This window comes from Nomascus leucogenys, chromosome 3, assembly GCF_006542625.1.
Source record: "Nomascus leucogenys isolate Asia chromosome 3, Asia_NLE_v1, whole genome shotgun sequence".
In the NCBI taxonomy this organism is placed as follows: domain Eukaryota; kingdom Metazoa; phylum Chordata; class Mammalia; order Primates; family Hylobatidae; genus Nomascus; species Nomascus leucogenys.
Genome location: NC_044383.1, coordinates 35,383,711 through 35,411,142, shown reverse-complemented (window position 1 = coordinate 35,411,142; position 27,432 = coordinate 35,383,711). Strand labels below are relative to the sequence as shown.

Sequence of the window (27,432 nt, the reverse complement as noted above, 5' to 3'; positions counted from 1 at the left end):
AGATTCGTTTGACCAGACGTGTTCTTCACAAAGCATGTTGTCTATTGTTCTGTAGGTGGCTACAGTAGATTTTGTGATTATTTTTCATAGATCTAGAAGTAAATTTTGAAAGTCTTTAATTTACATCCTCTCTCTGCTTTTTTTAAAACATGATGCCAAACTGGCCCTTTTACAATCTTCAATGCTTTACATTCTCTTATGTAAAGTCTTGACTGCACCGTGATTGCAGGCAACTCATGTAATGTAGTCATTTCTGTTGATTGATTTATTATGTTGGAGAATGAAAGTTTTCAGGGCCAGCCGATGTGAATGTTTTAGGTCAATCATTTTGTGCTGAATTTTCTATTTTTTCTTAATTCCTTGCCCTCGAGTGTACAGTTGGGCTTTCTCTTTATTCTTTTAATTGTTGGAGGTCAAGTTAGTAGGAGCTTTGTTTCATGCAGTTTATCAGCTATTATCTGCTTTCCTTTCTCTTTAATAAAGGGACATGTTTCTTTGTCTTTCTGTTTATACAATTTTTTTTCATATTTTTTCCCTTGTAGATATTTTCAGATGTCAGGATAGTAGAAAGTGTGCTGGTGAAGAATTAAGCATCTGGGTCCCAGATTCAGTTCTTTTACTGGCTGTGTAACTTTAGGCAAGTCATTTCAGCTCTCTGAGCTTCTGTTTCCTCATCTTTAAAATAAATAAATTATTATTTCCTATCCTGACCTACGTTTCTCTATTCATGTTCTTGTATTTCTAAATTTACACCTCACATTTTCACTATTTCTTTGTGCTTCTCAATTTGTCTTCCTACTCTTACTAGTTTTTTCATATGGCTTACCATTAAATCTATTTACTTTTATTAGAAAGTGTTAGGAAATGTTTCAGGCTGGGCACAGTGGCTCACGCCTGTCATCCCAGCACTTTGCGAGGCTGAGGTGGGCAGATTACCTGAGCTCAGGAGTTCAAGACCATTCTGGCTAGCATGGCGAAGCCCTGTCTCTACTACACATACAAAAAAATTAGCCAGGCATGGTGGCATGTGCCTGTTACTCAAGAGCTACTCAGGAGGCTGAGGCATGAGAATCGCTTGAACCCGGGAGGCGGAAGTTGCAGTAAGCCAAGATCACACCACTGCACTCCACCCTGGGTGACAGAGCGAGACTCCATCTCCAAAAAAAAAAGGGGGGGGGGTGTTCAGAATTCTGAACTTTCTAGATTTTAGAAAGGTAATATGGTATCTGTCTTATAACACCAAAATCAGACACATTAATATTTCTGCAGCAGAGTGTGTGACCATTCACACTAAATGGGATGTGTAAAGACTATAAATGGCTTCGTATCCTTTCAAGTTAGATTTGCCTCCATCGATTAATTTTGGCCCCAAGCTTTAAAGAAAGCAACAACTTTGTTTTCAGAATTGTTTTGATTTTGGAATTGTGTGTTACGGGCCTGTTACATTTTTCTACTGCTCTTGGATCTCTTCTCATATTACTCTTATGATTTAAGTTTCACACCTTATTGAAAAATTGGAGTTCTAATAATTTACTTTTCTGGTTTCTTCATTTTTCCTTGGGATGTAGAACCAGATTTTGATTGCTTTCATCCATTGCCTTTAGATCTCCTCCTAACTTCTCCACGTTTGTAAGAATCAAGACCATGCTGCCTTCCTAAGAAATTCTGGAATCCGTTAGACAAGCCAGTTATCCTTTATGCTGTCTCCTAGAAAACCCCAGTGCAGTTCAAGCCTGCGTCAGTTCCAGGGCACTCTACCAGCCTTCATTTTGCAATTTGCAGACCCCTGTTTTTTGCCTCTTGTAACTTTGCTGCTGTATTCAGATAATGCCACAAGATGGTGCCCAAATAGCAGTGAATTTCTTTTTCTCACATTTCCAAGTGCCGGTCAGCCTCATAACTAACTTATTTGCCCTTAAAGTACAGTCAAATACAGTATAGGAATGTTGTAAGGGATTCTGCTGATGAGGAAAGATATATCAGAATAGCAATTGTTTATTCTAAATTCATCTCAATTTCTGTAATCTCCCTGGTTCATGACTTGCTAAATCTTATACAGGCATTATCAATTTGGAACAGTAAGAAGGAAGCATTTAGGCTTACCATCTATGATGTAGGCTTATCACCATTTTATGGTGTCAAGATAAATGACTAGGCATGCAATTGGAACTGGTATTTTGGCACCTAAAGGAGCGCTTGGGTCACCAGGCTGTTGTATGGTCCATATTTTCTCAGACCTTGGTGAAAGTGTTATGGAGAACCAAGCTTCTGTATTAAAAATTGAAGATGAATTATCCAGATTTGTATATTTTTTGTTTTTAGAAATAGTTTTAGTTTTCCATATTGTAATTGTATATTCCAGAAGATTTCTGGCTCCTGGAAGTGCTCTGAAAATACTGAAATTTGGTTTGCCTCTGAAATACTTTTTCAATAAAGTTGTAGAGGGGAGATATGAGTAAAGCCCAGGGGCTACCATTTCCATTTAAGCAACAAAATAGAAGAATATCAATACATATCCTTGATACTTATTGAAATATTTATAAAGATCAGTAAGCTGGGAATAATGGGCAATTGTGTTGAAGCACTAAACATAGTTGAAAAGTAGAATTTAAATATGTATTAGCAAGACTAGAATCTGAGTCCCTACTAGATTCTAACTTATTCCATATACTTCTATTAGCCTCAGATATTTTTTATTACATAGTAATAAATGTAATGACTTACAGTAGTATCATTTTCACTTACAAAGCACTTAGGAAATTAAAGGAATTAACTCTTGTTATCAGGTAAGAGAGACCAGGATATCCACTTGTCTCATGACTAAAGTTTGCCTTGTAATTTGGATTAAGGGAAAGTCATTGGTTATATGAAGTAGACAACTATGGTTAACATTGCTCTTATTTACAGAGAGAAAGCGGTTGGAAGCCAAGCAACGGGAAGACATCTGGGAAGGCAGAGACCAGTCTGCAGCTTGAACATCACTCAATGAAAGGGATAATTCCATGGATCAGAAAATGTTTCCATAGCCTTCAGATAAGAGGATCCTTCCAGAGCTCTATGTACATGCAGATGTGCATGTTAAAGAGATAAAGTGATCGAGACAAGGACTGATTGGGTATAGAAGGAAGACAGACTCCTGTCTTCACTCCTAAATGCAGTTCTTTGGAATCACCCTACTGTGGTGGGCATAGTAGGGAGCCATCAGCTAGGAAGAAACGTGGGAGATGTGAATTCCAAGAGTGCCTTGGACAGGGCAAGTCATGTTAGCGTGGGTCACACTTCCAAGATATTTAAAGCAAATACAAAACAGAACAGAGGATTCAAACCGCAAGTATGGGAGATTTAGGCCCTGCAGAGGCAGAGCATTCCTTAGTATCTCACAAAACAGAGTAACACCGGAGGCAGAGTAGGGGGTGGGTAGAGAGCAGTTAGTACAAAGAGACAGAACAGTGTCTGGTTTGCTTGGCATACACAGAATCTGCACTGCCAGTTCCAGAACTCCAAAGTTGGTCAACTACAGGAGATGTGGGTATTTAGACTCCAAAGTTTATACTGAGCTCAGTGCCTGGGACCGCTCCAGCTGCAGTGCAGCCAGTGGGGATACCAGCTTCATTCCTCAGAGTAAACCAACCTTGGGAGCTGTGTGCCAGTTCTAGTGTAAGCAGTAATACCATGTTGTAAGAGGGAACATTAAAGCCTGTTTTATGACATATATCACTGTGGCGTTTGTCGGTTTTTGTCATTCCAACAAAGAAATAGGAGAGCAGCTTTTTTCTTATCCTCATGCCTGTAAGGCTGTGCATAGGTTAAATGGATCTGTTGTTTTTATTGAATCCCAGCGAGTAGAGAATTGATCTGATCATCTCTCTGCCTCAGTATACTACAAAAGTGATTATCCTGGGACTGGTATGTGGTAGCTCCTCTCCCCTTCATATCTTCCTTGTACGCCCTCATTCCAACCTTTTTCTTGCTTTCTGCTATCTCTGCAAATCTGATACCCTGAAGAAGACATGTGGCACACCAGCGTGTTCTTGGTATGATCTTCTTAACCTATGCCAGAGGCACTTGGCAAGCAGCACCAGACCATCCGTTACGATGACAAGCAGCCAGGATAAAATAAACACCTCTGGGCAGTGAGAGATTTCCTAAAGGATGTGGAGAAGTCAAAGCCATCACCGCAGGCTTTATCCATCTCATATCTGCATTCTCAGTGTTTTTAGAAAGTAGTTCTGCACTGAAGAAATGGTAGCACTAGACCTTAGGATGCTGAGGTGGCAAGAAGTAGTGGCTCATTGTGCTTTCAACTAGGGCAACAGCCTCATTTTTTTAATGATTTAGTGCCCATGACAATGATGAATTATTAGCATTACCTAGAACATGTTGGAGTAGGACTGTATTCAGATGTTTCTCAAATGACCCTGGCCTTGGATCTTGATCCTTACCCAACTATCCCTGCTGCTATCGAGATATTACAGCCTTCTCCCAGTTCCTCAGCATTGTTTTCCTCATTCGTGGTCAGTTCTACTAGTGTCCTTTGTTCATGTTCAGTGACTCCATGCCAAATTTAGGGATTAAATAAGTTGTTCTCTTGACCCTCTCCACTAGTACTTTGTCCAAGTGCCCCTCTCTTTGGCCTATAGCAACAAGACTTGTGCTCTCTGTCTTCATGGAACAGACTTCTCTAAGATAGGTCTGAACAGTACAGCTCCATTCGAAAGGAAACGCAGAGAATTGCAGCCTGACTTCATACTGAATGGTATACCTCTGAGTTATACCTTTGCTCTGTTTTGATTCTTCAAGGCCAAGAGTGACCTTGGGCAGTACAAGAGATGACTACTCCTGTCACTTGCCTGTGAGGATGCTTCTTCCTGGCTACACTTTAGCTTTTAAAGGCATTGTTAATGGTAACATATAGCCCCATGTTTATTTCCCAGTTTTCTTGTAATCTTCATAATTTCAGTAACTTATTTTGGTTCTCATTCTAATGCTGTATGCTAGTAGCCTATCCTTTTTTTCAGCCAATAGTCAGCCACCTCTAACTTTCAGATTTATCCTTATAACCAGACCCAGAGAAAGGATTTTTTTTTTAAGCCTACACTTGAAAATTATGGAGTGTTGCTGCTTCTACCATTAGTAGAGAATGTGCTTTTTAGTTACATTATTCAAGTAGTTGGGATTGATGTACGCTAGCTGGAGGTAAGAGCTCCTGCTATGGCCCAGCACAGACTATATTGAGCTTTTCCAGATGGGAATTAAATCCCTGGGCACATCCAAGCTATGCTTTCTCAAGCTGAGTTAGCTGGAGAGCACCCTGTAGCTGCCACTGGCGCCTTTGTTAGATATTCAGGAAGACAGCTAATGTACTCTGCTGTGCATAAGTGTTGAACATCTAAATCTCAGGATTACCTGGAATTTGGTAGAAAAGTACATTTCCCATGAGTTATGATATGCTCTTCATAGAGTGAAAGTCTTTGTAGAATAAAGGTAAGTTAGGCTTCTGAAGAGTAAGCTGACATTCTTAGCACCTTCGTTTCTCTGAGGCTAAAGTATGCTGAGGTGAAAGTCTTGACATTTTTGGTTCTACCTGGAATTTGGTGGTTGGTATTCTGTTAACATTCCTCATCTTGTTATAAGTCATGCCAGCCACCAGTCTTCCCATGTCCTTCCCTTTCAGCTCAGAGTTGTAACAGCACAACCCTTGTATGGCCTTTTCCAAGAATTAGAACTGGCTGCACCTATCAAACGTGTGATGTGGGCAGCAAGGCTTAGACCAGAGCTGGTGGCTGGCTGCCTGGCCTCCTTTTTTGGTCCCTCTTAGAAACTGGATCCAGCAAGCAGCTGTGGGTAACCTCCCTGCTTGAATCTAGTCATCAGTCACCACATGCTCCCCTGCTAGCTGCACATTCTTTCACAGACCATTAGCTGCATGTGTGAGCATAATGTTGTTACTGTTTGGGGGATGTTTGCTGGATCCAACAGGAAATCAGTCCTTCCCTTGTTTACCTAAACTGCCATGCCAAAATATAATGCTCCCTCTGCCTAATGAAAGAGACGAGGGAGTTGAGGAGAGGGAAGTGTGGGGATAAGGAAGAAAGCACTTCTTTGTATTCACAGAGGGTTCCCCAGAACATGTCCCTTTTTACTCCCTAAGGAGGGGGTAGCTCTTGTGATGTGGTGGCTCTTGTGATGTGGTGGGGGTAGTGCTGCTGTAAATCTCCTCCATCTGCTACCATTTATTTTGGCTTCGCAGCCTTGATTATAAAAGTTTACAATCCTCAGACTTTACCTTCTTGCCCCTATCCTTCACCGCTTAACCTTTCTAACCCGTGTTTCATCTCTAAGCCTGGGGAGGCTGACTGGGAAGCAGACTTACGTCTGATTGGAGAAATGTAGATGGGCAGTCATGAGAAGCATGTGTGCCCTGTGTATCCCAGGCCCTGGCTCCGTGGGAGGGAAGAGGGTAGGTCTGTGGTTCTGGGGCATGTATGTAATCACAGCTGGTCTGGTCTTTGTAGCAGTCCATTATGAGCAACCTTTATTGGCATTAGGGTGTCTGTCCTGTAAGGATCATCACTTAAGTGTGTCTCAGTGGAGAAAAGATCAAGAATCATGTCAAGAAGACCATGGGGTTTTATTCTACTTGAGCAAGAGCAAATCACAGCCCCATTAAGCAGGAATGGTAGCCTTTCCCAGGTTCCATCCTTAACTAAACTGACTGTTCCCCCTTCTGATTTCTCCATGGTCTTCTGTCTCTTGCTCTGCCAGACTTGTTTTCATATCTCTGTAGAGATGAGTGGCTTGTTTGATGTTCTTTCCATGGCAAAAATTTATTCAATGCAAAGTTCACTTCAGACACTTGGTTGAGACTTGAAGTTTAGACCAATCCTGAGATGCGTGGTGATCCTGAGAGAGATCAGACTGCCTGCCAGGTAAATGGTCCATATTATTTCCTTGGCAGAGGCCCTGACGGGCTGGGGTCCATGTTACCTCAGCAGTCTTTCTGCTTGGCCTACTCTTGCTGCTCTGTAGGAAGGCCCTATCTGGCCATTTCTGTGAAACTTGCCCCTTCTCAAGCACTCAGTAACTGTTGGTGTTGGCCCATCAGGCAATAAGGGGATGCCCGAGGTCTTTGCTTCCAAGGATAATAGAAACACCCATGTGTGTGGTAGGATAAAGGTAAGGACACTAAAGAACAGAGTGTGAAAGGTGAGTTCTAAATAACAACAGATGAAGAAAGGATTGGATCCACCAGCTTCTCTGCTAGTTGTGATTTTGATACAAGTTGTGTTGCTTTGAGCTCCTAGCAGAGAGCTAACACTACCTGCTGTGTATTTTGGTCCTCTGTCCTATACTCCTCCAAGACATTTGCAAAGCACCACTTAGATGGGGGACTGGGCCGTAGTCCATCCCTAAGAAACTGAGAGCTCCTGAACCGGATCTCTGTGGCAAGATTCAGGGATGACTGGGTTTCCTTATAGAAGAGGAGCTCAGCTGAGCAAAGCCTGGAGGCCATATTCCATAGGCCACAGGCCCTTAGGGGCAGGCCCAGAGCCATCCTGAGGGAGCAGTACCATCTGGATTGGTGATCTTGCCATCAAAAGGCTTCCTGAGCAGGTTCTTGGTGCCCCTTGGCACTGGCCCTTTTCCTCTGAGTTGTGACTCTGTGAAGGGCATGGCTCCAATAAGCTGAGGTATCTGGTGTATCGGCAGCAGCTAGGAGTGTGCAGTGACAGCTTCAGATGAGGTTGTTCCTGAGACGCTGTTCCTGCTCCAGGGAGAGTTCTGCATTGGCTGGGTATGAATTCCCTGTGGGCCAAAGGAAAACAGGTAAGTAGCCAACCTTAACCACAGTCTCATCCCTTCCCTGACAACTTACATAGATCCACTCTGCCCAGCTGATCCTTTATATCAAGTCAGTCATGGCATGGGCACAGACAGCAGTCATTCTATAGAAATAGGCCTGGGACAGGTGTGTGTGGTTTCAGGAACATCAGGAAGAACAGGCTATTGATTGGAAAGAGTTGTGCTAGTTATTCTCCTTTGTCCCCCTCCCCAGGTTCATTCTTTGCCCATTTTTTCCTCTGTGCCCTAGGAAGCTGACACCTAGCGATTACATCACTCTGGCTCCTTTGTCCTCTTTTTTGTTTGAGTTGGGTCAATGGAAAGCAACAGCAGAAGGTCAGAGGGTGGAAGGAGAGAGGCCGGATATTCCTTACCCTACTTTTGCCCTGTGGTTCTGGCAGTGATCGTCTATGACTCCTGTTCCACTAGGTTCACCCTCTTTCACAACTCTGGCTTGCACCTGGCTGCAAAACAGCCCTTGCCCCTCTTCAAGCCTAAAGCAGATAACGGTTTTCTACTTTCTTTATGCTTGATGTCTCAACACTCCTTGTTTTCTTATAAGTAGTCCTTTAATTAAATAACCTCAGACTCTCACCCAAGTGTGCCCTCTGTTTTCTGCACACTTCTGTTTAGCCCTGTTGGATCCTAAACACTGGCAAGAGGACCTGCAGGACTGCATTATTTTTCTTGCCCTTGTCACTGCCTGGGAACTCTTGCAGCCTGATTCCAGCATTATGGAGGATCTGCTGTCTCCGTGTGCATAGCCTTGGATTCCAGTTCCTGGTTCTCAATATCCCTGTTTCATTTAAGTGGCAGCACAATCTACTCAGCCACACAAATTCTAAACCTTAGACTGTTCTTCCTCTTCTCATTTTCGTCCATCTGTTGGCACAGTTATTTTTTGAAAACCTAAATGTTCTTTTGCCTCCTTGACTGAAACTTGTCAATAGTTCCCAGAAGCCCACAGGATAAAATCCATTATCTTAGAACTATCACAACCCTCCCTGCAAAAAGCTCTAGTACTTAATAGGTTTGAAGTATACAGCCCCATTTTACAAAACAGAAAACTCAGGTCGTGATTTCCTCACTGTCCTCCAGCTAGAAAGTGGTGGGACTGGATTCGAGTGACGCCTTCCGAAGGCCAGTCCTGTGCTCTTTCTCTACTCCTCCCATCTTTGACTTTGGCCCCTCCTTCAAACCTCAGATCAAATGCTACTTCTGTGAAGCTTTTGCTAGCCCCCAATGGGTTGCTTTCTGTCTGTGCTTGCTCAGCATTCGGTCCACACAGTAGTAGTATTGGGGCTATTTGCATGTGTGCATACCCTATCTGACACTTATATTCCCAGTGTCTGGGGCACAGCGTTCAACACAACAGTGGGCCTTAGTAAATGTTTGTTGACTGAATGAACAACTCTGCCCCATCCCACCACACATATGCAAGTATGAGTGTGAATGCATATCCCATAGCAAATACAGGCATTTTTAACCCTTAGAGATAGAGGGAGTCTTTACTGACAGAACAGCCCCTCTTCTCTGCCCCCACTGGATCATGATGCTTCCTTTGACTGATGCTACCAATCCTGTAAGTGGCCCTGTTTTCCATGGTCCCCTTCTTGCAAGCAGTGATCACAGCTGGAGACAGCAACACAGAGCAAGAGGACTTCTACTTTTGCCTGTGAGGACCCTAACCCTAACTTCTGTATGAAAGAGAAAGGAAAAATAATGGACTTGAAAAGAAAATCCTGACATGGCTTGAGGTGACAGGAAAGATTCTAGGACAGATTGGATACTGAGTTTACAATCAAACAGCCTTAAGTGCAAACAGGGATGTAGAAGATGTAGTTATTGGGTGAAGCCGATGGTCTGGCCAGTTCTAGAAGTCTGCCTTGTAAGATGTCAAAGGGAATGCATCTCTGTTCCATCCATAGCCTTTTACACATCACACACATACAAGTCACACACTGGAGTGTGGGAGCAGAGGGTACATTTACAGTCTTCCAGCTCCCTGAGCCTATAGATGGCTGATTCCGCAGTGGCTCGGAGTTACCTGTGTGGCAGTTGTGCAGCCAGACCCGGTGCCCATCATACTTGCAGCGGCACTGCAGCATATTGTTGGAGAAATCTGACTCTGCCACTTCATAGTGGGGGTTCACAATCACCTGGAGTGAAAGAGGGGACAACTGAAAATGGGTGATTTGGTTTCTGAATGAGTTGATTGTGGCTGTGACAATCCTTACATGTGTTTCTATTTGCTTCATTAATTCTTACAATTACCCAGGAGGTAGGTACTGATGTTCCCATTTTACAGATAGGGACTGAGAAGTCCCAACTGAGAAACTGATTTATCCAGTGTTCACTGAATCAGGACTCAAAACACAGGTTCATTGGATCCAGCTTGAGTGTTACTTCCCTAACAGGACAGCTCCTTTAAGTGACAGGCCTGTCAGAAACCCTATATGGGAAATTCTTCCCTTCATTTGCCCTCAGGGAAAGTTGTGGAACATCTGGAGGAAATCAGGCTCTGTGGGGAATCCCCCAGCCGCCTTACCTGGAAGATATAGTTTCCGGGACCCACATCTGTGATATCCACCCATTGGCAATCAATGTCATGCCGGTAGGTGTCCCAGCAGCCTACAGTCACTCCCTGCTCTCCAAAGTTGGCACATGCGTAGCGCCGCTGCAGTCCTGTAAGGAAAGGGACAGACAGTTTTTGAGGCAGGACGAAGCACTCTGCTAGGTCTTTTATTTCCTTTACCAGTTCAGTGTCATCATGCCCAGTTCACAGATTAAGGACTGTCAGAGCTAGAATCCTGCTATGAATCCAGCACCATAGCAAACCACATTTGTGACAAAGATATGATTTGTTTGACTGCTCCAGTGCAAATCCCTGTTGAACTAGGAACTGTGGTTGGAAGATTCCAACCCTCCTGTGCTAATTTATTTGTGCATCTGCCTATCCATCCTTCCAAACCTCTAAAGATCCAGTGTTTACCATGCAGTTCCTAAGGGTTAGGGACTGCAGATATGCAGACAGGAAGCAGACAATGCTTGCCCTCAGAGAGCTCAGCAGAGATAGGACAGGTCTGCAACTCTTCTCCAAGATAGAAAGTGCTGAGTGTTTTAAAAGAAGAACAATGTGTGTGGGGAATTCAGAGGAAGTAAAAACCTCCTGCGTAAGATTTCAAAAGGTAAGAAATTGCCTTGAATGCTAACTTTTCAAACCAGGATCTCCAGGTGCCTTGGGCTGCTGAACAGGGCAAAGAGAAGCCTGATCCCAAAGGGGCTGAAGAACATAACAAGAGGAGATGCTGATAGGTGCTGACAGGAAACCACATACCTGTGGGGCAGTTTGTGTCCTCCAGACAGAAGCTGGCCTTGTGCCCCTCAGCCACCTTGGAGCCATTGAGAGTGAGGAGGTCATAGTGGGTGAAGACCTCAATGCTGTGGTAATGCCTGCAGAAGGGGTAGAGCTGTCAGTGCGGCAGCAACAGGAGAGGGTCCTCCCTGGAGGGGCTGGTAGGGAAGACAGGCACCAGACCCCATCATGACCCGAGAGGAAAGTTATAGTAGGCAGTGCCCTTCTCCCTCCCAAACCCGAGATTAGTGTGACATACAGCCTCCTTTGCTGGCACCCCTGCCAGGCAGCAAGTACAGCTGCCCCCACCACCTAGGGTCTCAACCCAGGCAAGAGGTAGAAGCCCTGCCCTGGTCGCCTCCGGGAGGCTGGTGTCTGACAGCAAGGCCTGAACTGGGGGGAGAGGTGGGACACCGGGTCTGTGAGCAGCCTAGGAGCTGACCTGCTGGGAAGAGGGTCCCTGTCAGCCTGGGACCAAATTGCTACCATTGTTTCCAATTCAGTTATAATGACAGCTCTGTTCATGCTACAGGGAAAGGTGCTTATTATCTCAGGCGAGACCAAGTCCCAAAGTCATTGCCCATTCCTCTCCACTTTCTCCACCCGTGGCTGTGTTCTGAAGAAGAAAAAAAAATTCTGCCTTTGTTACAGGCATTGTCTCTCCCTCTCTGGTCTGGAAGCTCCTGATAGGAAAGAATGTTCATTGTCACTTTTTTAGTGCCAGTCTGTTCATGCTGTTCTTTGAGGGCCTTGCCTTACTGCTGAAGGAATCAGCGAGATTTTCCTGCAGAGCCAGCACCCTGGATGGGATGTCTATTTTGGGCCTCCAGGTTCCTGGGAGTCCCCACTTTACCTAGCTTCTGAAGACAAGGCCTATGATCCAACATAGGAAAAGTGTCAAATACCATTCTAACAGAACAACTCTGCTGGCGGTGACACCTCTATGGGATGTTGCTGTGGGAAACAGACCCCACGGGCACCATTGACATAGTGAAGGCGAGAGTGATGGAGGGGCAGGTGGATGCCGCTGTCCTCACTGCCTCCTGCAGGCAAGGCCAGCAAGGAGAGTGCACACCCCTCCCAGGAAAACTTGCCTGTGGCCAGGGAAGGGCCAAACTGCTCCCTGGACCCTGCTTTTTGTTTCTAACCCTCTAGTGCCAATGCATGGGCAGGCTCTAACCTGTGGCACTGGTGCCAAACCCAGCTATCGCGTCCAGTCTTTGGACGAAAGTCAGTCCGGCCCAGGTTGTAGATCTGTGTGGAGAAGCGCAATAGGCGCCGGTATCCGTAGGGCCAGTCCATGTGATCCGCAGACTTGGAGAGGCAGTTCTCCTCGTGGGCACAATACAGCTGGCTGAGCGGGCGGTCCTCCAAGTAGGCCGTCTCCTGCACTAGCTGGGCATTCATCACCAGGTCTGGTGCACCTGGGGTGGCAGAGGGCACGGCAGTGACTCAAAGGGTGGAAAGGCAGCCAGTCTTAGTCTCCAGCACAGAGGGCAAGCTTGCCCCCAGATTAAACCCTCCGAGAGGACCCCACAAAAGAAGGGCAGTTTTAAGAGTCAGGAGATGGTGAGTTCTAATAACATTTAAAGGAAGTCTATCACCTTAACCTGGGAGGCAGCTACAGTGTCATGGTTAAGCTTGCTGGTTTTGGAGCCAGGCCACCTGGGTTCATTCTTGGCTTACTTTTTGACTGTGTAATTCACTAGCTCTATAACTGCTTAACCATTTTGTCTCTCATTTTCATCATCTGTAAGATGAAGATAATGGTGATATTAATGTGATGACACCTGTAACATGTCTGGCCTAAGTAAACATGCAGTTGAAGTAAGCTAGTATTTATTTTGTAAAATGCTTTTAAGCCTGTAAAGTGCCTTTATGTAGCTTAGTTCATATAATCCTCTCAGAAAGCTCTGCTGATACCTAACCTGGATACTTTGCCTGTACTGTCACTAAAAATCACTATCACTAAAGTAGTCCTGGGCGGAAGTGAGGCCCTGCCACACCACTGACCACAGCGTGCATGCCACCTGGGCAGGCCAGCCGCAGCTTGCCCCAGGCTGGAGCCATCTGCATCTGGCAGTTGGCCATGTGGGGTCCTGTGGTATATATTGGAGAGAGCCAGGAAGTGCCCACTGACAAACCTAGAGTTTCTTAGGGAAAGAAGGCGAGCTTTCAGAATGAGAAGAGAGAGTAAAGGAAAGAAAGCAATGTGAAAAACCAGGTTACAGAGACTGCAGATTGGCTGGCTGTGCCAAGTTGTCGTGAAGGATCAAATGTGTTCAAGAAGAGAGCTGCCACTGTAGGCAGTGGAGCAGGGAGGGGTTCGAGGTTCCCAGGAAGGGGAGTCAAGTGGGGAGCAGGCTCCCCACGTGCTGGGAGGCCTTGGTGATGGGGAGGTCCACTCTGATGCCCCATCCCTGCAGGGGAGGGTCTGATGGATGGGCCCAGTGTTCTCCCCAGGGTGCCCTGGACAGAGAGGAAGCCAGGAGCTCACTGACAAAGGTTAAGGATGTCTTGGTGTCAAAATTTGACCAAGAAGAAGGTCAAGTGGCCACTTGGGTTGATGCTATCTGTAGCCTTTGGACTGGATATAGTCCATCTTGGCACTCACCTGGTTGGGAGATGTCAGAGATGCTGCTGCCCTAAGAATCTGGGTTTGTGGGGCAGAGCAGTGCCACAGATGGCCTTGTCCCAAAGCCTTTTGGGTAAATCCCATAGCTCAGAAAGAGAACACACAGCTGGGCTTTGGCCCCGGGTGTGCTCATATTTGTATGTCCTCTACGAAGCTTTCAAACTGCTTTTCTGACTACAAACCACAGTAAGAAATACATTTTATGCTGTAACCCAGTACACACGTTGTTCCAAGGAAAAACTGCCCTTGCTGTTTTCTGTCCTGTTTCATTGTTTGTAACTGTTGGTCATACCCAAAGTTGAAAACCGCCGTTCCGTGTCCTTGTGCTTTCTCATGTTCTCAGTGTTCTTTCTCACAATAACTCCGTGAGGGGGCAGGGTATGGATCCTGATGGGTGATTTGGCCACACAGCTGGGAAATGGCAGAGCTGGTACTTTCATTCCCCCATGCTGCTGGCCGTAGACCTGGGACCAGCATGCAGGGCCCTCCCTGATGGGGAGCACAGGCCTACCTGTCCCCAGCCCTGTGAGCCCTCCGTCACTCACTGTCCATGCAGGAGACTCCCGCCAGGAAGCGCCCGCCACCGTGGGAGCAGTGCACCGGCCCGTGCCTCTGGCACTGCTGCAGAGCCAGCTCTGTGCCTGAGCAGCGCACCCCACTCATCACCACCTCTTGGGTCCTCGGCGTCCCTGACCAGTACCAGGTTTCCTAAGAAAACAGCCAGCGTCACCCAGTCAGCGTGCCTTTGGAGTCCTCCTGACTCCCATCTGAGGTGCGGCCTCAGTCATACCACCCCCATTAGGTTGTGTGCAGCTGGGGCCCGAAAATCTTTAGTGATGAGAACCCATATTCCCTGGGGCAGTCCATGACACATTTGGACCCTTCTGATGTTAGAAATCCCCTCCACATACAGAGGTAAAAATCCACCCACCGTGGCTTCCACTATTGGCCCTACACCCCTCCCTCCCCCAGATGGCAGAGGAGGGTCCTGTTCCCCGCCCCTCTGCTCGGGGGCTGTGCTTCCATTTCCCCAGCTGCTCCTCAAGCTGCCCAGATCATCAGTTGTGCTCAGGGTTGCCCAGTCCGCACTGTGCGGCAGCCAGTGTGGGTGCAGGTGCAGAGGTTTCTCTGTTGCAGTCATGCCTAAGTCCTCTTGATTTTATTTTTTGATGTATTTTAGATCTATCCACTTATTTCCCCTGGACCGCCTGGTCCAGTCCAGCCTCATTTCTCACCTGGGCTACTACGATAGCCTCCTGAGTGTGTTGCCTTGCATTCATGTTAGTCTCCACCAACGTTTTCCAAACAGCAAAGGAAGAAATCTTTTAAACATGTGGATTGCAAGCTTTGAGTGATCTTGCCCCTGCCTCCTCTGCCCTCATGCTTGACAGCACTCTCGAGAGAGAGCCACACTACAACCCCGGGCCCTCATTTCCTCAGCCGAATCAAGCTTTCTCTGGCCACAGGGCTTTTGCATAAGCTGTTCATTCCTCCTCCACCTTGTCTGACTAACTTCTATTCATCTTTCCTGCAGACGCAAATGTGTCCCTCATTGACCATTTCATCAGGACTATGTCTTCTTGTTTACCACACTGTTCCCAACACTCAGCATCATGTCGGCTCATAGTTTCACTCAGTAATGAATTGCCAAATGGGTAAAGAGGCAGCAGCTTTAGCACAGGAAGTTTTGGACCTCAGTCCAGGAGGGTGAGAGGTCATACGGAAGAAACAACAGAGGGACCTACCTTGTAGGCATGGATGGCAAAACCCAGGCCGAGCTGTCGGCAGGCCACCATGGCTTCGGTGAGCCCCCAGTTTTCACTGCACACACTCCCCCAGCGTGGGACCCCGTTCACCTCCACCTGCACCTCCAACAGCCCCTCCTCAGGGATGCGCCCACCAGCCAAGCGCACCTGCAATGGCGAGGGGTGTGTGAGGAGTGGGGTAGCCTTGCAGGGAAGAGCTCAGGGCTGCAAGCCTGGAGGGCTGCCCAAGCCAGCTCACTGTGTCGCCCTAGACAAGACAGTCCCCTTCTCTGCCTTGGTCTCCTTCTCTGTACAGTGAGGACAGTGTAGCAGGTAGTCTCTAATGTCCCTGCCTGCTAGAGAAATCTGACTCAAAGTGCCTGGACCAGGGGCTCCTCCTGCTCTGGCACCTGCCCTCCACCATTAACGACAACTGGCAATTTGCAAAGGGCGTTCGTGTCCCTCGCCTCATTCACAGTGACCCCCTGAGAGCGTGAACCTCGTTTTACAGCGGCACCAGCGACTTGCTCACAGCCCACGTTAGCACTGACACTTTGCCCTGAGCATCCCACACAGACTCCCTCGTGCCGACAGCCCTGTGGCCCTCTTTCCCAGGCACCTTCTTTCTCAGCTTCACAGGGGACCTGAGATGGGTGTGGGAGAGCACATCTATCTGCAGAGCCCCTGTGACCTCTGACATTTCGGAGGGGCTGCAGCCAGGTCAGCTCTAAGGGAAGGCAGACTGGTGCCCAAAGCAGAAGCGCTAGCTGCTTCTCCTGGACCTCTCCCCTCTAGCTCGATGTGGTGTCCTGGGGGCTCCCCAGGGTTTCCCGGCCCCCAGCCTGAGGCCATGCTCAGACCCAAACTCACCTGATTCTGAAAGCCCATGTTAGGGACATTGCACCTGACAGCAGCATCATTCTCATGTTGGCAACCATTCTGGGACCCTTCCAGGGCAGGGCAGTCGCTGAGGGTCTGCTCATATCCCCTGCAGCGTACCTCACTCAGGTGGATGGGCCCTAGCCCTAGATGGGAAGAGAGGTGCTGTGGGCGAGGCTCCATCTCCGTAACCCCACACTTGTGGCTTCCTCTTCACAGAGGGGGAGAACTTTCTGTCCCGGCCCTGTCACCCCAGGGTCTTCAAGACATGGACCAGTGGCATATCCAGGCCTTCTAACCCCTCCCCAGGCTGCCTCACTCACCTTGGCCCAGCCGGGCCCCAAAGAGGGCCTCCCGAGCAGAGCCAAAGCCCAGCTGACGACACACGACACTGGCAGAGATGAGGTTCCACCTGTGGTCACAGACCGTGCCCCACTGGCGGTTCACGAGCACTTCCACCCGGCCCTCGCCCACCTGGGCCCCGGAGCGCAGGCGCACCCTCGGCTCCTGCTGGGAGAAACCTGCTTCAGGGACGGCTGAGGAGGAGGCACCAGCAGGGGCTGAGCCCCCACAGCGGGATCCCCAGCGGGGCTCCTTCAAGCTCCATGGTGGTGGCCAGAGCCAAGGATGGGGAGTTCCAGTCCTGCTTCTGACTTCCCATAGCTGTCACCCTGAATAAGCTGTTTTTCTTGATCTCCATTTCTTCAATGACCAACCACCCCCACAGCCTCATCAAGGATGCCGTCTCAAGTGTGACGCTGAGGCATCTGTACCACCTCACAGCGTCTGTACCACCTCACGAGACCATCTCAGTTTGGCGCTGAGGCATCTGTACCACCTCACGGCGTCTGTACCACCTCACAAGGCCATCTCAGTTTGGCACTGAAGCGTCTCTACCACCTCACACGCACTTGCTCATCTCCTCTTTATAACAAAGGGGCAGGCTCAGGATCAGTACTGGCACTCAGTGGAATGTAGTTAGGATTTAATTACTGTTTTTACGGTCACCTTCTATTCGAGGCAGGTGATGTCAGCTTTCCATTTATGGTAGGGCTATAAATGATCCCTTTTAAATACATTCCAAGGTTCTACAGTTCTGTGATTCACTCTCCTCCTCCCAGTCTGGTTCCTCTCTCCTGCGTGTCCTGGACCTCCCTGCACCCCCCACCAGGCAGGGTCCCGCCCGTGCCTCCAAGCTGTGGTGTGGGTGCAGGACCCCCAGGGCTCACCTCTGCCCGGGATCCTTTGCGTTGTGGCTTTGTCTTCGGTGGGCGGAAGCGAGGCCCTGCCACACAGCTGACCACAGCGTGCATGCCACCTGGGCAGGCTGGCCGAAGCTTGCCCCGGGCTGGAGCCACCTGCACCTGGCAGTTGGCCATGTGGGGCTCTGTCCCCAGGCAGGTGACCTGGTGGATCCAGAAGGAGTTCTTATTCGTCAGGCTCTTCAGCCTAGAGGACAAGGGAGACTGAGGGTGGAGGAGGGGCTGAGGGAAGAGCTTTAGGACTAAGGGAGGCCAAGGTAGAAAGGAGGGAAGGGGAGGGGACGGGATAGAGGTCCTTCATGCCGCACCCCTTTGCCTCCTCCCTCTAGGGTGCTGCTCCTCACCTAGACTTAGGGTCCCTCATCTTCAGATCCCAGACTTTCCTGTTATGGGAGAAAACAGATAGGAGGTGGAAGGGGTGTGGAAGTCCCACCCTCTGCCACCTGGTTCCTCATAGTTGTCCTTAAGTTTGCACAGGACTTTACATTTTGTAAATTTATTCACAAATCTTATTTCAATGCTGAGCTTCACAGCAGCCCTGATAGGGTGGCCACCTCACAAATAACAATTTTACAAGGAAGGCAAGAAAGGTCCCTCAGCCAGTCCTAGAGTGGGGACAGGCGGATCAGCCTTGCCCTCTCCCAAGTCCAGAGGAAGGGGAGCATTTAGGGAGGGCCCAAGAGAAGGGGCCCTCTAGGGACAGGTGGGAGGTGAAGGCCTTGCTGCTGGGGGCGGCCCACCCAGAGACAACCAGGCTACCATCAGGCCTGCCCTCCTCATGGGTGGCAGGCGAGTCAGCGAGACCCAGGTGTGCAATTACCAGGCAAGGGGAGTCAGGCTGCATCCCAGGATCACTAAGGATGGAGCCAGGGGCTGACCACCACCCCTGTTTCCTCAGGACCGGGTTCCTCTAAGTCAGAGACACAAGGACACTGCAACAAGGGCCTTCTAACCCTTTAGGGAAGCAGGATGAAACTGATTGGGGTGGCAGATGACTTAGACGTACTACGGGAGATTTCTCCCTTGATGGGAAACACACAAGTCCTCCCTGACACGGATCTGGCAGAACCATGACTATGGCTGTCGTTTACTGGTTGATGCAATCAGCTGTGACAGTTCCACCTTGTTTCTGACAGAATATTTTTATGTCTCCTCTCTCCAGGTGCCCCACCCCACGCCTCGCTTACACGCAACCCAGTCACAGCCTGGCTTGGATCAGAGCTGAGGAAATTCAGGAGGGAAGAGTTGGGATATTCGCAGTGGAATTGAGGATGGAGGCCCAGAGGCCCTCCCCAAAGCCCTAACACCAGTCACTGGCTGAACTGAGGCCAGAACAGTTTGTCTAAACTCTACATGTGGGTGTCACTGAAAGTATCTGCAGGAAAGTCTAGTGTTTTAACCAAGGACACGCGGTTTTATGTTCAACTGTTTTCACCAGGGGGGCGTTCTGTACCTAGTCAATTCTGTTGACATAATTCGAGAGTGCAGTGTTTATTTTCTGACTTTCTAGGTATTTCCCAGGATCCTGAAGGTCCTCCTCATTCACTTTCCTGTTTATTATTCTGAGACACCCATGAAGCAAGAAATCCGGGCACATTCCTCAGTAGGGCCTGTTTTCTCTCCCCCAGTCCCAACACCTGCTGGATGTCCTGCCACAGACAACACCACTGCCACTCAGTCCTCACTGAACTCTGCGAGGTCCCACATGCCACACACATCACAAACTCACCTGCGTGCACACTTACTTGCCCCTCACATGAGTCCACACTCAGGCTCATGCACACACCCTGCATCGCATGCATGCACATGAACACACACTCAGGCCCTGCCCCATAACCCTGCCTCCCGTGGGGCCTACGCCAGCCGCCCTCCTACCTGTAGTAGTGGCTGTCGACAGGCACCTCGCTGGGGAAGCCCAGCATCCCGCACACCACCCTGCTGTTGTTCATGGTCCAGCCGTGGTCACACACCTGCCGCCAGTGGCCCTCATACTTCACCTCCACGGCTCCCTCAGTCACTGGGCTATGCTGCTTGGCACTGGCAAGGATGGGCTTGAGCCGCACCTCCTCCAGCCGCCGGCCCTGCGGGGTGCACAGTCACCTGTGGGCCTCGGGACTCCTGCTCCTCCAGTGGAGCCTGCTGCAGATCTTCATGCAGAAAGGCTGGGGCTTCGAGCTTTTAGAGACCATACCACCCAGCCCCGTCATTGAACAGGCCAGGAAACTGAGGCCCAGAGAAGGGGAGGCATTATCAAAGGCCACAGAGTAAGTGCAAGGCAGAACCTCAGCTTGTCTAAGCCCGTTCCCTCAGTTCCTCGAATTTGTCAAATTGGAGAGAACTAGGCAGATCTGGCCTCCACTGGGATCAGGATGGGAGTCCTTGGAGTTTGGGAGTCTTTTGCTGGGCATGGAAGGGCCTTCTCCGTGCCACCCTGAGAGAGCTGAGATGGGCATAGACCAGCTGCTGACCACAGCAGGATCCTATGGCCCACAAGACCCCCTAACCCTAGCCCTCGGATGACTTAGACCAGTATAGAGTCCCCATCACAACACGCTGCGTTCAGTGGCCATGGCCAGCTGTCCTGAGGCTGGAGCCTGCCTGGCAGCAGAGCCCTGCCCTGCCTGCTCCTGTTGTTTGGCTTGGGCTGTTTTTAGCTCAGGGTTGTTCGTGCTGGGGAGAGGCAGCAATTGTGGCCAGGCCTCGTGGATGAGGGAGCCCCTTACCCCACTGCTGTCTCCCTTATGGGAACAGCTTCTGTGATTCCCAGTGGGGTCAGCTCTGGTCCTCTGGCCTGCCTTGCCTCAGGCTGGGGCCCTCTATTTATGCACCTGCTGCAGGGCACACTCAGGAGTCGGGGCCCCGGGGATGACGCTCAGTGCAAACTGCACCCTTTCCCCTCGCTTATCCTCTAGGCCCATCTTCTGGGAGGCTCTCTGTCCTCTGACCCAGCCCTTGGCTCAGATCAGAGCCTGAACAGCCTCCTCACCTGGGGCCCAAGGGCATTGGAGACAGTTTCAGAAAGGTAGCCACGATGGCGCCGGGGGTGGCATATCACCCCTACGTCTTCTGAGTGACTGCAGTCACTGACACCCCAGCCATTAGACCCGCACTGGTCCAGGGAGCTCTCTGTGCCCACACAGCGCACATTGTCCAGCCAGATGGGTCCTGTGGAGTGGGGGTGATGCTCAAAGATGGCACAGAGAGGCAGGTCCCAGGCTCTGCCTCCTGCATAGGACCCCACACTTACCAAGTCACCTCTTCCAAACCCTGGGAGAAGGTGGCAGGGAGGAGGAAGATTGGGTCTCCTAGGGAATTAGTATTTATAACCCTGCCTGCTACCTCCGTTGGGCACTGGCTCTTAGATAATCTGTTTTTGGAAAATGCCAGGTAGCTCTAGGAATCAGACCTACCTGTTTGCCCATTTTTTCATTCAACATTCTCTAAGCACCCACTGTGTGCCAATTGCTATGTTCAAGGAACTTAGAGTTTAGTGGTGGTGACGGCGGTGCCCTCATTACAAGGGAGAATGGGAGGGTGGGAGCAGAGGCCACGTGCAGCTGAGGCACTCAGGAAATGCCTTGTGGAGGAGGTCAAGTGAGCAGGGTATTAAAGGATGGGTGGGTGTCAGTGAGCCCAGCCCGAGAGAAGACTGTTACCATTTCCTTGCCATCCCGCTAGGTGGCACCAGTCACTCACCTTCCCCTTGGCCATACTTGGCACTGTGGGCCCAGGTCAAGGCAGCTTCGAAGCCCAGCTGGCGGCAAGCCACTGTGGCCTCCTGGATAGCAAAGTTGTCGTCACACACGGTGCCCCATTGGCCCTGGTGCAGCACCTCCAGGCGGCCCTCCTCTGGCTTGCTCTCTGGGCCCACCAGCCGGAGCTTAGTGGTGCCCAGTGACTGTGGCCTGCTGGGAGGGGGCTGGCCTAGCAGCAGCAGCAGGAACAGAGAGAGGGTGGCTGGTGGGGACCACGCCATGGTGACTTCAAGGACAGCTGAGGCCAAGATACCTGAGGAATGAGTAAACATAACAGTGGTCACCACCTCTACCCAGATCTCAGACCTCTGCAGCAATTTGGCAGCTCCTGGCAAGACAAAGGAAAGAAAACCCCCTCCAATGTGTGTGTGTGTGTGTGTGTGTCTGCGTGTGTGTGTGCGCGCGTGCACATAGTGGCATTAATTGAGTCTGGGCCAGGATAGCTGACTTGGTTCAAATCCACCACATTCGCCATGACCTTGAGGAAGTTTAAGCTTAACCTCACTGAGTCTCAGTCTCCTCATCTGTAAAATGGGGATAGTAATCTCCATCTCACAGTGTTGTTGAGTGTTAAATAAAACACCATATGGAAAGTGCTTAGCAAAGTCCTAGCATTGGTGAGTACACAATAGACAGCAGCTCTTACACACCTAAAGTCTTATGTGCAGGCAGACGAGGTGGTCCACCATTTGAGTCATGGGGGTGCCCCCAGGGTGCCCTCAGGTCAAGACTATCTACCCCAGGGACACTGCCACCACCTTCTGATGTTCCTAGCACCCTAATTAAATGTGTGAAATGCCGCCTTCACCTAGAAGGCACAGGGAAGGCTGGAGCAGAAAGGGCTATTAGATGGGCATCAAGGACTCTGCCACTCATTGGCTGCGTGGCTTGGGCAAGTCTTTTCAACTCTCTAGGTCCTGACTCTTTCTTTTTTCTTTTTTCTTTTTTTTTTTTTTTTTTTTTGTTGAGACAGAGTCTCACTCTATCGCCCAGGCTGGAGTGCAGTGGTGCAATCTCAGCTCACTGCAACCTCCGCCTCCCAGGTTTAAGCAATTCTCTGCCTCATCCTCCTGAGTAGCTGGGATTACAGGCGCCCACCACCACGCCCAGCTAATTTTTTTGTATCTGTAGTAGAGACGGGGTTTCACCATGCTGGTCTTGAACTCCTGACCTCATGATCCACCCGGCTTGGCCTCCCAAAGTGCTGGGATTACAGGCGTGAGCCACCGTGCCCGGCCCTGACTCTTTATTTCTAAAGTGAGGAGATGGAACCACGTATCATCTGATCCCTCCTGCAGCTTGGATAGTCTGTGATAGCCTCACATCCATCTAGGTGTATGATTCATACAGATTCAATACACATTTTTGGAATACTTGCTTCAGGCCAGGTGCTGGGACACAGAAATTAAGACATCAAACACCCTCTCTACCTTCATGACGCTCAAGCAAGAAGAATTAGGGAAGCCTTCCAAAGAAGGGACACTTAACCTGAGCCTTATTGGGTGAATAAGATTCTCCTGGGTGAGAAAAGGGGCATTCGAGGTAGAGAGAAGAGGATTAGGAAAGAGCGAAAGAGGTGAGTTTGTGCAAGTGCAGGAAGTGCCCTTCTCTTACCCCCAGATTACAGTGTGGAGGCTTGGAGGGGAAAGAGATGGAGGGACAAGCTGGGGCCAATGATCAAGGGCCTTGTGTACTACACAGAGGGTTTGCCTTCATCCTGTAGGAAGCGAGGGGCCAGGGGAGGGTTTCAGGCGGTAAACAGAGAGGGCCCGTTTCCAGGAGGCTGTAATCAGATGTTCTTTGGGTCCTTAGAGAGGGGATGAGGCTGGGGGCAGGTCCTCTCCCCCTCACACAGCAGCCTTGATCCCGGGACCAGCAGGTGGAGAAGGGCATAGAGGAGAGAGTCTCAGCTGGTTAGAGCTGTCAGAGACTTCTGGAGCCACCAAAGCTGAAGCTCCTCCACCCCAAGGCTCTGCTGCCGATGGGAGCTGAGGCCAACCTGGAACAGGCGATGGAGAAGATGGGCTAAGAAAGCTCGTTCTGATGAGACCTGCCCCTTCCACGGCCATGGCTCCTCTTGGGGATTCATGCAGCTCATCCGCTTGGGTGGGGAGGCTCTCACAGGCCCCTGCCACTCTCACTTCCATGGATGGAATCTGCCCCACTCCCTCTCAACGGCCTTGGCCAGCAGTGCTGGGTGGAGTGGGCTCCTAAAAGTGCACTAGACAAGTTCTGGGAATGAAGCTCCATGGGAGTGGGGATGTGTTGTGTCCCCAGTTCCCAAAATAGTGTCAGGTGTGTAGGTGGCACTCATTCATATCTATAGTTGCATGGATGGGAGGTGGCAGCACAGTGCTTGAGAGCACAGGCTGGGTGGTCAGACTGCTGGGGTTCAAATCCTGCCTCCACCCGTTCATTTTGAAGTGATCTTGGGCCAGCGATTTAGTTTCTCCCTGCCTCAGTGCCTCCCTCTGTAAAGTGGGGATAATAATAGCAACTGCCTCATAGGATTTTTTTAAAGATTAAGTGAAGAAACATTAAACCCTTAGAAGAGCAAGCCTTCAGTAACAATGAACTATTACTATTATTATTATTATTATTTTTGAGACAGATTTTTGCTCTTGTCACAGAGGCTGGAGTGCAATGGCACAAACTCGCCTCACTGCAACCTCCACCTCCCAGGTTCAAGTGATTATCTTGCCTCAGCCTCCCAAGTAGCTGGGATTACAGGCATGCGCCAACATGCCCAGCTAATTTATCTGTATTTTTAGTGGAGACAGGGTTTCACTAAGTCGGTTCTTGAACTCCTGACCTCAGGTGATCCACCCTCCTTGGCCTCCCAAAGTGATGGGATTACCGGCGTGAGCCACGACACCGGCCAACAATGAACTATTATTAACAGCTACTGTGACAGCGATGATAGAACCGTTGGTCTAGATTGGTCCCACCTCCTCTCTGTACAAAGAAGGAAACGGAGGCCACGTCTGATCTCAACTGCAAGTCCTTGGTACTCCTCTTTGCAGCATTCTCTAGATTTGCCCCTCTTCCCTCCACCCACACTAGAGAGCCTAGATGCTCCCCTCTCCACTCCCTGAGGCTGTGCAGGGGCTGCCTTCCCATTCTCACCTCTGCAGCTCTCCCCCTCTGACCCCTCCCACGCTTCCTTTCCAGACTGAAACACTGTCTTCTGCATGTCACTCAGAGGCTTGTGGGGGCTCCCAGCTGGCTGCCCCATGAGCAGAGTGCTCTCCATTGTTTCCCATTCCCTCCTCTGTGCTCCCTGGAGGAGGAGGTAGACAGCCAGGGACTGAGCCAAACCACTCCCCAGATGGCAAGAAAGGATGGGACGGATCCGCCTCAGGTCCCTCAGGTGTTAGGATGCAGTGGTCACATGGGTCGGGGCTGAGTGACAACCACGCCTTCTCTACCACCCCCAGGAGTCGGGATGCTTCTATCTCTGCTGCCAAATTGTGTCTGGAGTCAAATGTTTTCCTTTCTCTGAGTCTCAGCTGAAAAACCTGTAAAATGAGGGGGTGGCACTAGAGAGCCCCCCTATCTGACATGCTCTGATGGGGCCCAGGGTAGGCTGGGCAGGTCTGCTGTTTGGCTGGTGGCTGAAGTCTCTGACACACTGAGGAGGTCTTATTACAGGCTGTGGACAGTCCCAGGCCAGCAGCTCCTTCCTCTCCAAGGGACCAACCTGAGGGCACAGGAGGGCTTCTGCTGTAGGACCCTGGGGTCTGGGCCAGGGAAGCTCCCTTCCATGTACGCTGCTGGAAGGTGGGGGGACGGCAGCAGGAATCAAGAGTCAGATGCAGGGAGAGCCCCTCTTATATAGGCCCCCCAGAGCTTTCGCTCACACCAGACTATAGCCTTCATCTCCCAGCCTACAAGCCTTTGCTCTCACTGTTCCTTTCCCTCTATCTAAGATTGTTAAACTCCTACACATCCCACAACGCCAGCTCAAATGCCACCCCCTCCATTAAGCCCTCCCACAAAGCCTTCCACAAAGCACATTGTGTGTTTGCTTCCTGACCCCACAACCAGACTCCACCTGTCTGCTCCCCTAGCACTGAGTACAGAGGACCAAGCTGCGCATCCTCCCTCAGAAAAGGAAGCGGCCTCGAAAGTGGTGGTTACTTTCCCAAATAAAGGAGAAGGGGACAGAGGAGAGAAGGAAGGTGGAAGGGAAAGAGGAGGGGAGGGAACTGAGGATAATAATCATACATTTTAAAATACAGATTAAATACTTATCTCCATTTTACAGACGAGAAGGTAAGGTCCAGGGAAGTCAAGTAACTTGCCCAGCCAGGATTCAAACCCAGGCAGCCTGGCTAGACGCTGGACTCTCAAAACCACCAAGAATCGATGTTGGAAGAGGGGGAAGAGGAAAGGAAGGCAGGGAGCTGACTGAAATTCCACCCCGTTCTGGTGGATTTATGACCCAGGCCGTGGTGTGAGGGCACTGGGCAGGGTGCTTTTCGCTGAATGCCGAGTGACAGATCCAAGATCTTGCCAGCTTGAGGCACAGAGGCACCTGCTCCAGGTGTGCCAGGAGATGCTGGGACCTGGCCTGACCTAGCGCAGGTAGGGAGGGCTGAAGACAGCAAATGCCCGAGAGTATTCAAGAGAGAGCATGGGGGGTGCTGTCCTGAGGGCGCAGCAACTTTAGCATCGCTCATACTTTCTCTGCCGTTCGGCAGCTCTTCTCAGCAGCCTCCTCTCAGCCCTGTGGCCTCCCCGGGGTTACTGACTCTGTGGAGCTGAAGCAGTGCCAACAAATGGTCTCTGAGCTGTACCTGTCCAGGCTAGGAAAGAGGGGACTTGAAGTCTTCTGCCCCCTTCCCTTCGGTGTTTCCGTCACATGCCGACCCCCCAACATAATCAGCTCCGGTCTGGATAGTTGGAGAGCCCAGATCAGCCCTGGCTCTTTGTCCCCCAAGTCGTAAGCGTGACATCTGAACCCGCCTTGCCCCTTCCCTGTCTCCTCCCTGGAAGAAGGCAGAGCAATGGTTACACACGGCGTGTACACAAACAAGACACGCAGGCACCCCTGAGGCCTGGGCGCACCACTCAGGGCGGGCCTTGGGCCAAGCTCCCCAGCGTGCTCACTTGTCCAATTGGAAGCAGGTTGGTGAGCGACTGGAGGGCCGGGCTGAGGGTGCATGGGACCCCCCCATTCCCCCTAGGCCCAGTCTCCAGGAACCCTCGGAGGCCTGCAGACCCACAGAGAGACAGAAGGACAGATGGGACAGCAAGAGGCAGACCAAGAGGCAGACGCGAGGCCAGGGGCCAGGGGCCAGGGGCCAGGGCCGGGCCAGGCGGGGGCTCACCAGCTGGAGCGCGGACGGTCCGGGGCTGGGCGGGCGCCGCAGCGGAGCAGCGCTAACGTGCTCCCTCCCGGGCGCCCTGGGGCCTTTTTATCCGCCTGCCGCCCGCGGCCCCCCAGCCCCGAGCTGGCCGCGGAGGAGGCCCCGTAGGCCCCGCCCCGGGCGGGCCTGGAGTCCGCGGGCGCCGCGCCCGGCCTTCCGCGCGGCGCCCCCCGTCGGGACACGGGCCAGGTGGCGGGGGCGCCCAGCCGCAGCCGGCGGGGCCGGGAAGTCCCGGGGGCGGGAGCCGCAGGGGCGGGGGGAGCGGAGCTCCCGGGGAAAGGGCGGCGCGGGGCCCGCGGCTGTTTTGCAGGGAGGGCCGCAGCGGCCTCGGGAGTCCCTCTCCCAGGCGCAGTTTCCTCTTTTGCCGAACGAGGTAATGACGCCTACCTAGAGTCCCAGTCTGGCAGTCCTGGTGGGTGCCAGGGCCCCCAGCGCAGCGCCCTTCGCACGGGAGCGCCCGGCTGTCACAGGGGCCGAATCCCACGAGCTCGGTCACTTAGGACAATGTGGACGCTCTTTCGGGGAGGCCAGAGCTCAGTTCAGAGAGGTCGAGGTGGCGCGGTGCAGGGGTGCTCTCCTGCAGGAAC

At 50.7% G+C, this 27,432-nt stretch overlaps 2 protein-coding genes across 4 annotated transcripts in view; one reads left to right on the top strand and one right to left on the bottom strand.

Moving 5' to 3' along the window:
• The window catches only part of R3HCC1L (R3H domain and coiled-coil containing 1 like), a 106,662-nt gene extending 102,948 nt beyond the window's left edge, over window positions 1–3,714 (top strand). For both annotated transcript variants that reach the window (XM_030808740.1, XM_030808735.1), the window contains one exon: window positions 2,908–3,714. In XM_030808740.1, the coding sequence (XP_030664600.1) occupies window positions 2,908–2,975 (68 nt within the window). In that variant the 3' untranslated portion in view covers window positions 2,976–3,714. The remainder of the gene's footprint in view (window positions 1–2,907) is intronic.
• Window positions 3,715–6,508: 2,794 nt separating this feature from the next.
• LOXL4 (lysyl oxidase like 4) lies at window positions 6,509–26,924 on the bottom strand. 2 transcript variants are annotated; one of them, XM_030808730.1, is made up of 15 exons: window positions 26,807–26,924; window positions 21,415–21,726; window positions 20,705–20,883; window positions 19,594–19,799; window positions 18,063–18,101; window positions 17,686–17,905; window positions 16,780–16,963; window positions 16,448–16,602; window positions 15,578–15,745; window positions 14,378–14,540; window positions 12,378–12,621; window positions 11,180–11,295; window positions 10,391–10,527; window positions 9,890–10,001; window positions 6,509–7,806 (listed from the first exon to the last, which is right to left on the bottom strand). In XM_030808730.1, the coding sequence occupies exons 2-15, from the start codon at window positions 21,692–21,694 to the stop codon at window positions 7,736–7,738; spliced, it is 2,274 nt and encodes a 757-aa protein (XP_030664590.1). In that variant the 5' UTR covers window positions 21,695–21,726; window positions 26,807–26,924; the 3' UTR covers window positions 6,509–7,735. The 2 variants fall into 2 exon arrangements, with proteins under 2 accessions (XP_030664590.1, XP_030664586.1); XM_030808726.1 differs by lacking the exon at window positions 26,807–26,924 and having other exon boundaries at window positions 21,415–22,423.
• Window positions 26,925–27,432: the final 508 nt, after the last annotated feature.

What these genes read in the sequence shown, in the direction of transcription:
- LOXL4 (XM_030808726.1), bottom strand. Translation starts at nt 21,745, where the DNA reads ATGTTTACTCATTCCTCAGGTATCTTGGCCTCAGCTGTCCTTGAAGTC. An exon ending in TTGCCATCCATGCCTACAAG is followed by an intron (nt 14,541 to 15,577) that starts GTAGGTCCCTCT and finishes CTGTTTTCTTAG; the next exon opens with GAAACCTGGTACTGGTCAGG. An exon ending in GTTTGGCACCAGTGCCACAG is followed by an intron (nt 11,296 to 12,377) that starts GTTAGAGCCTGC and finishes CCCCTTCTGCAG; the next exon opens with GCATTACCACAGCATTGAGG.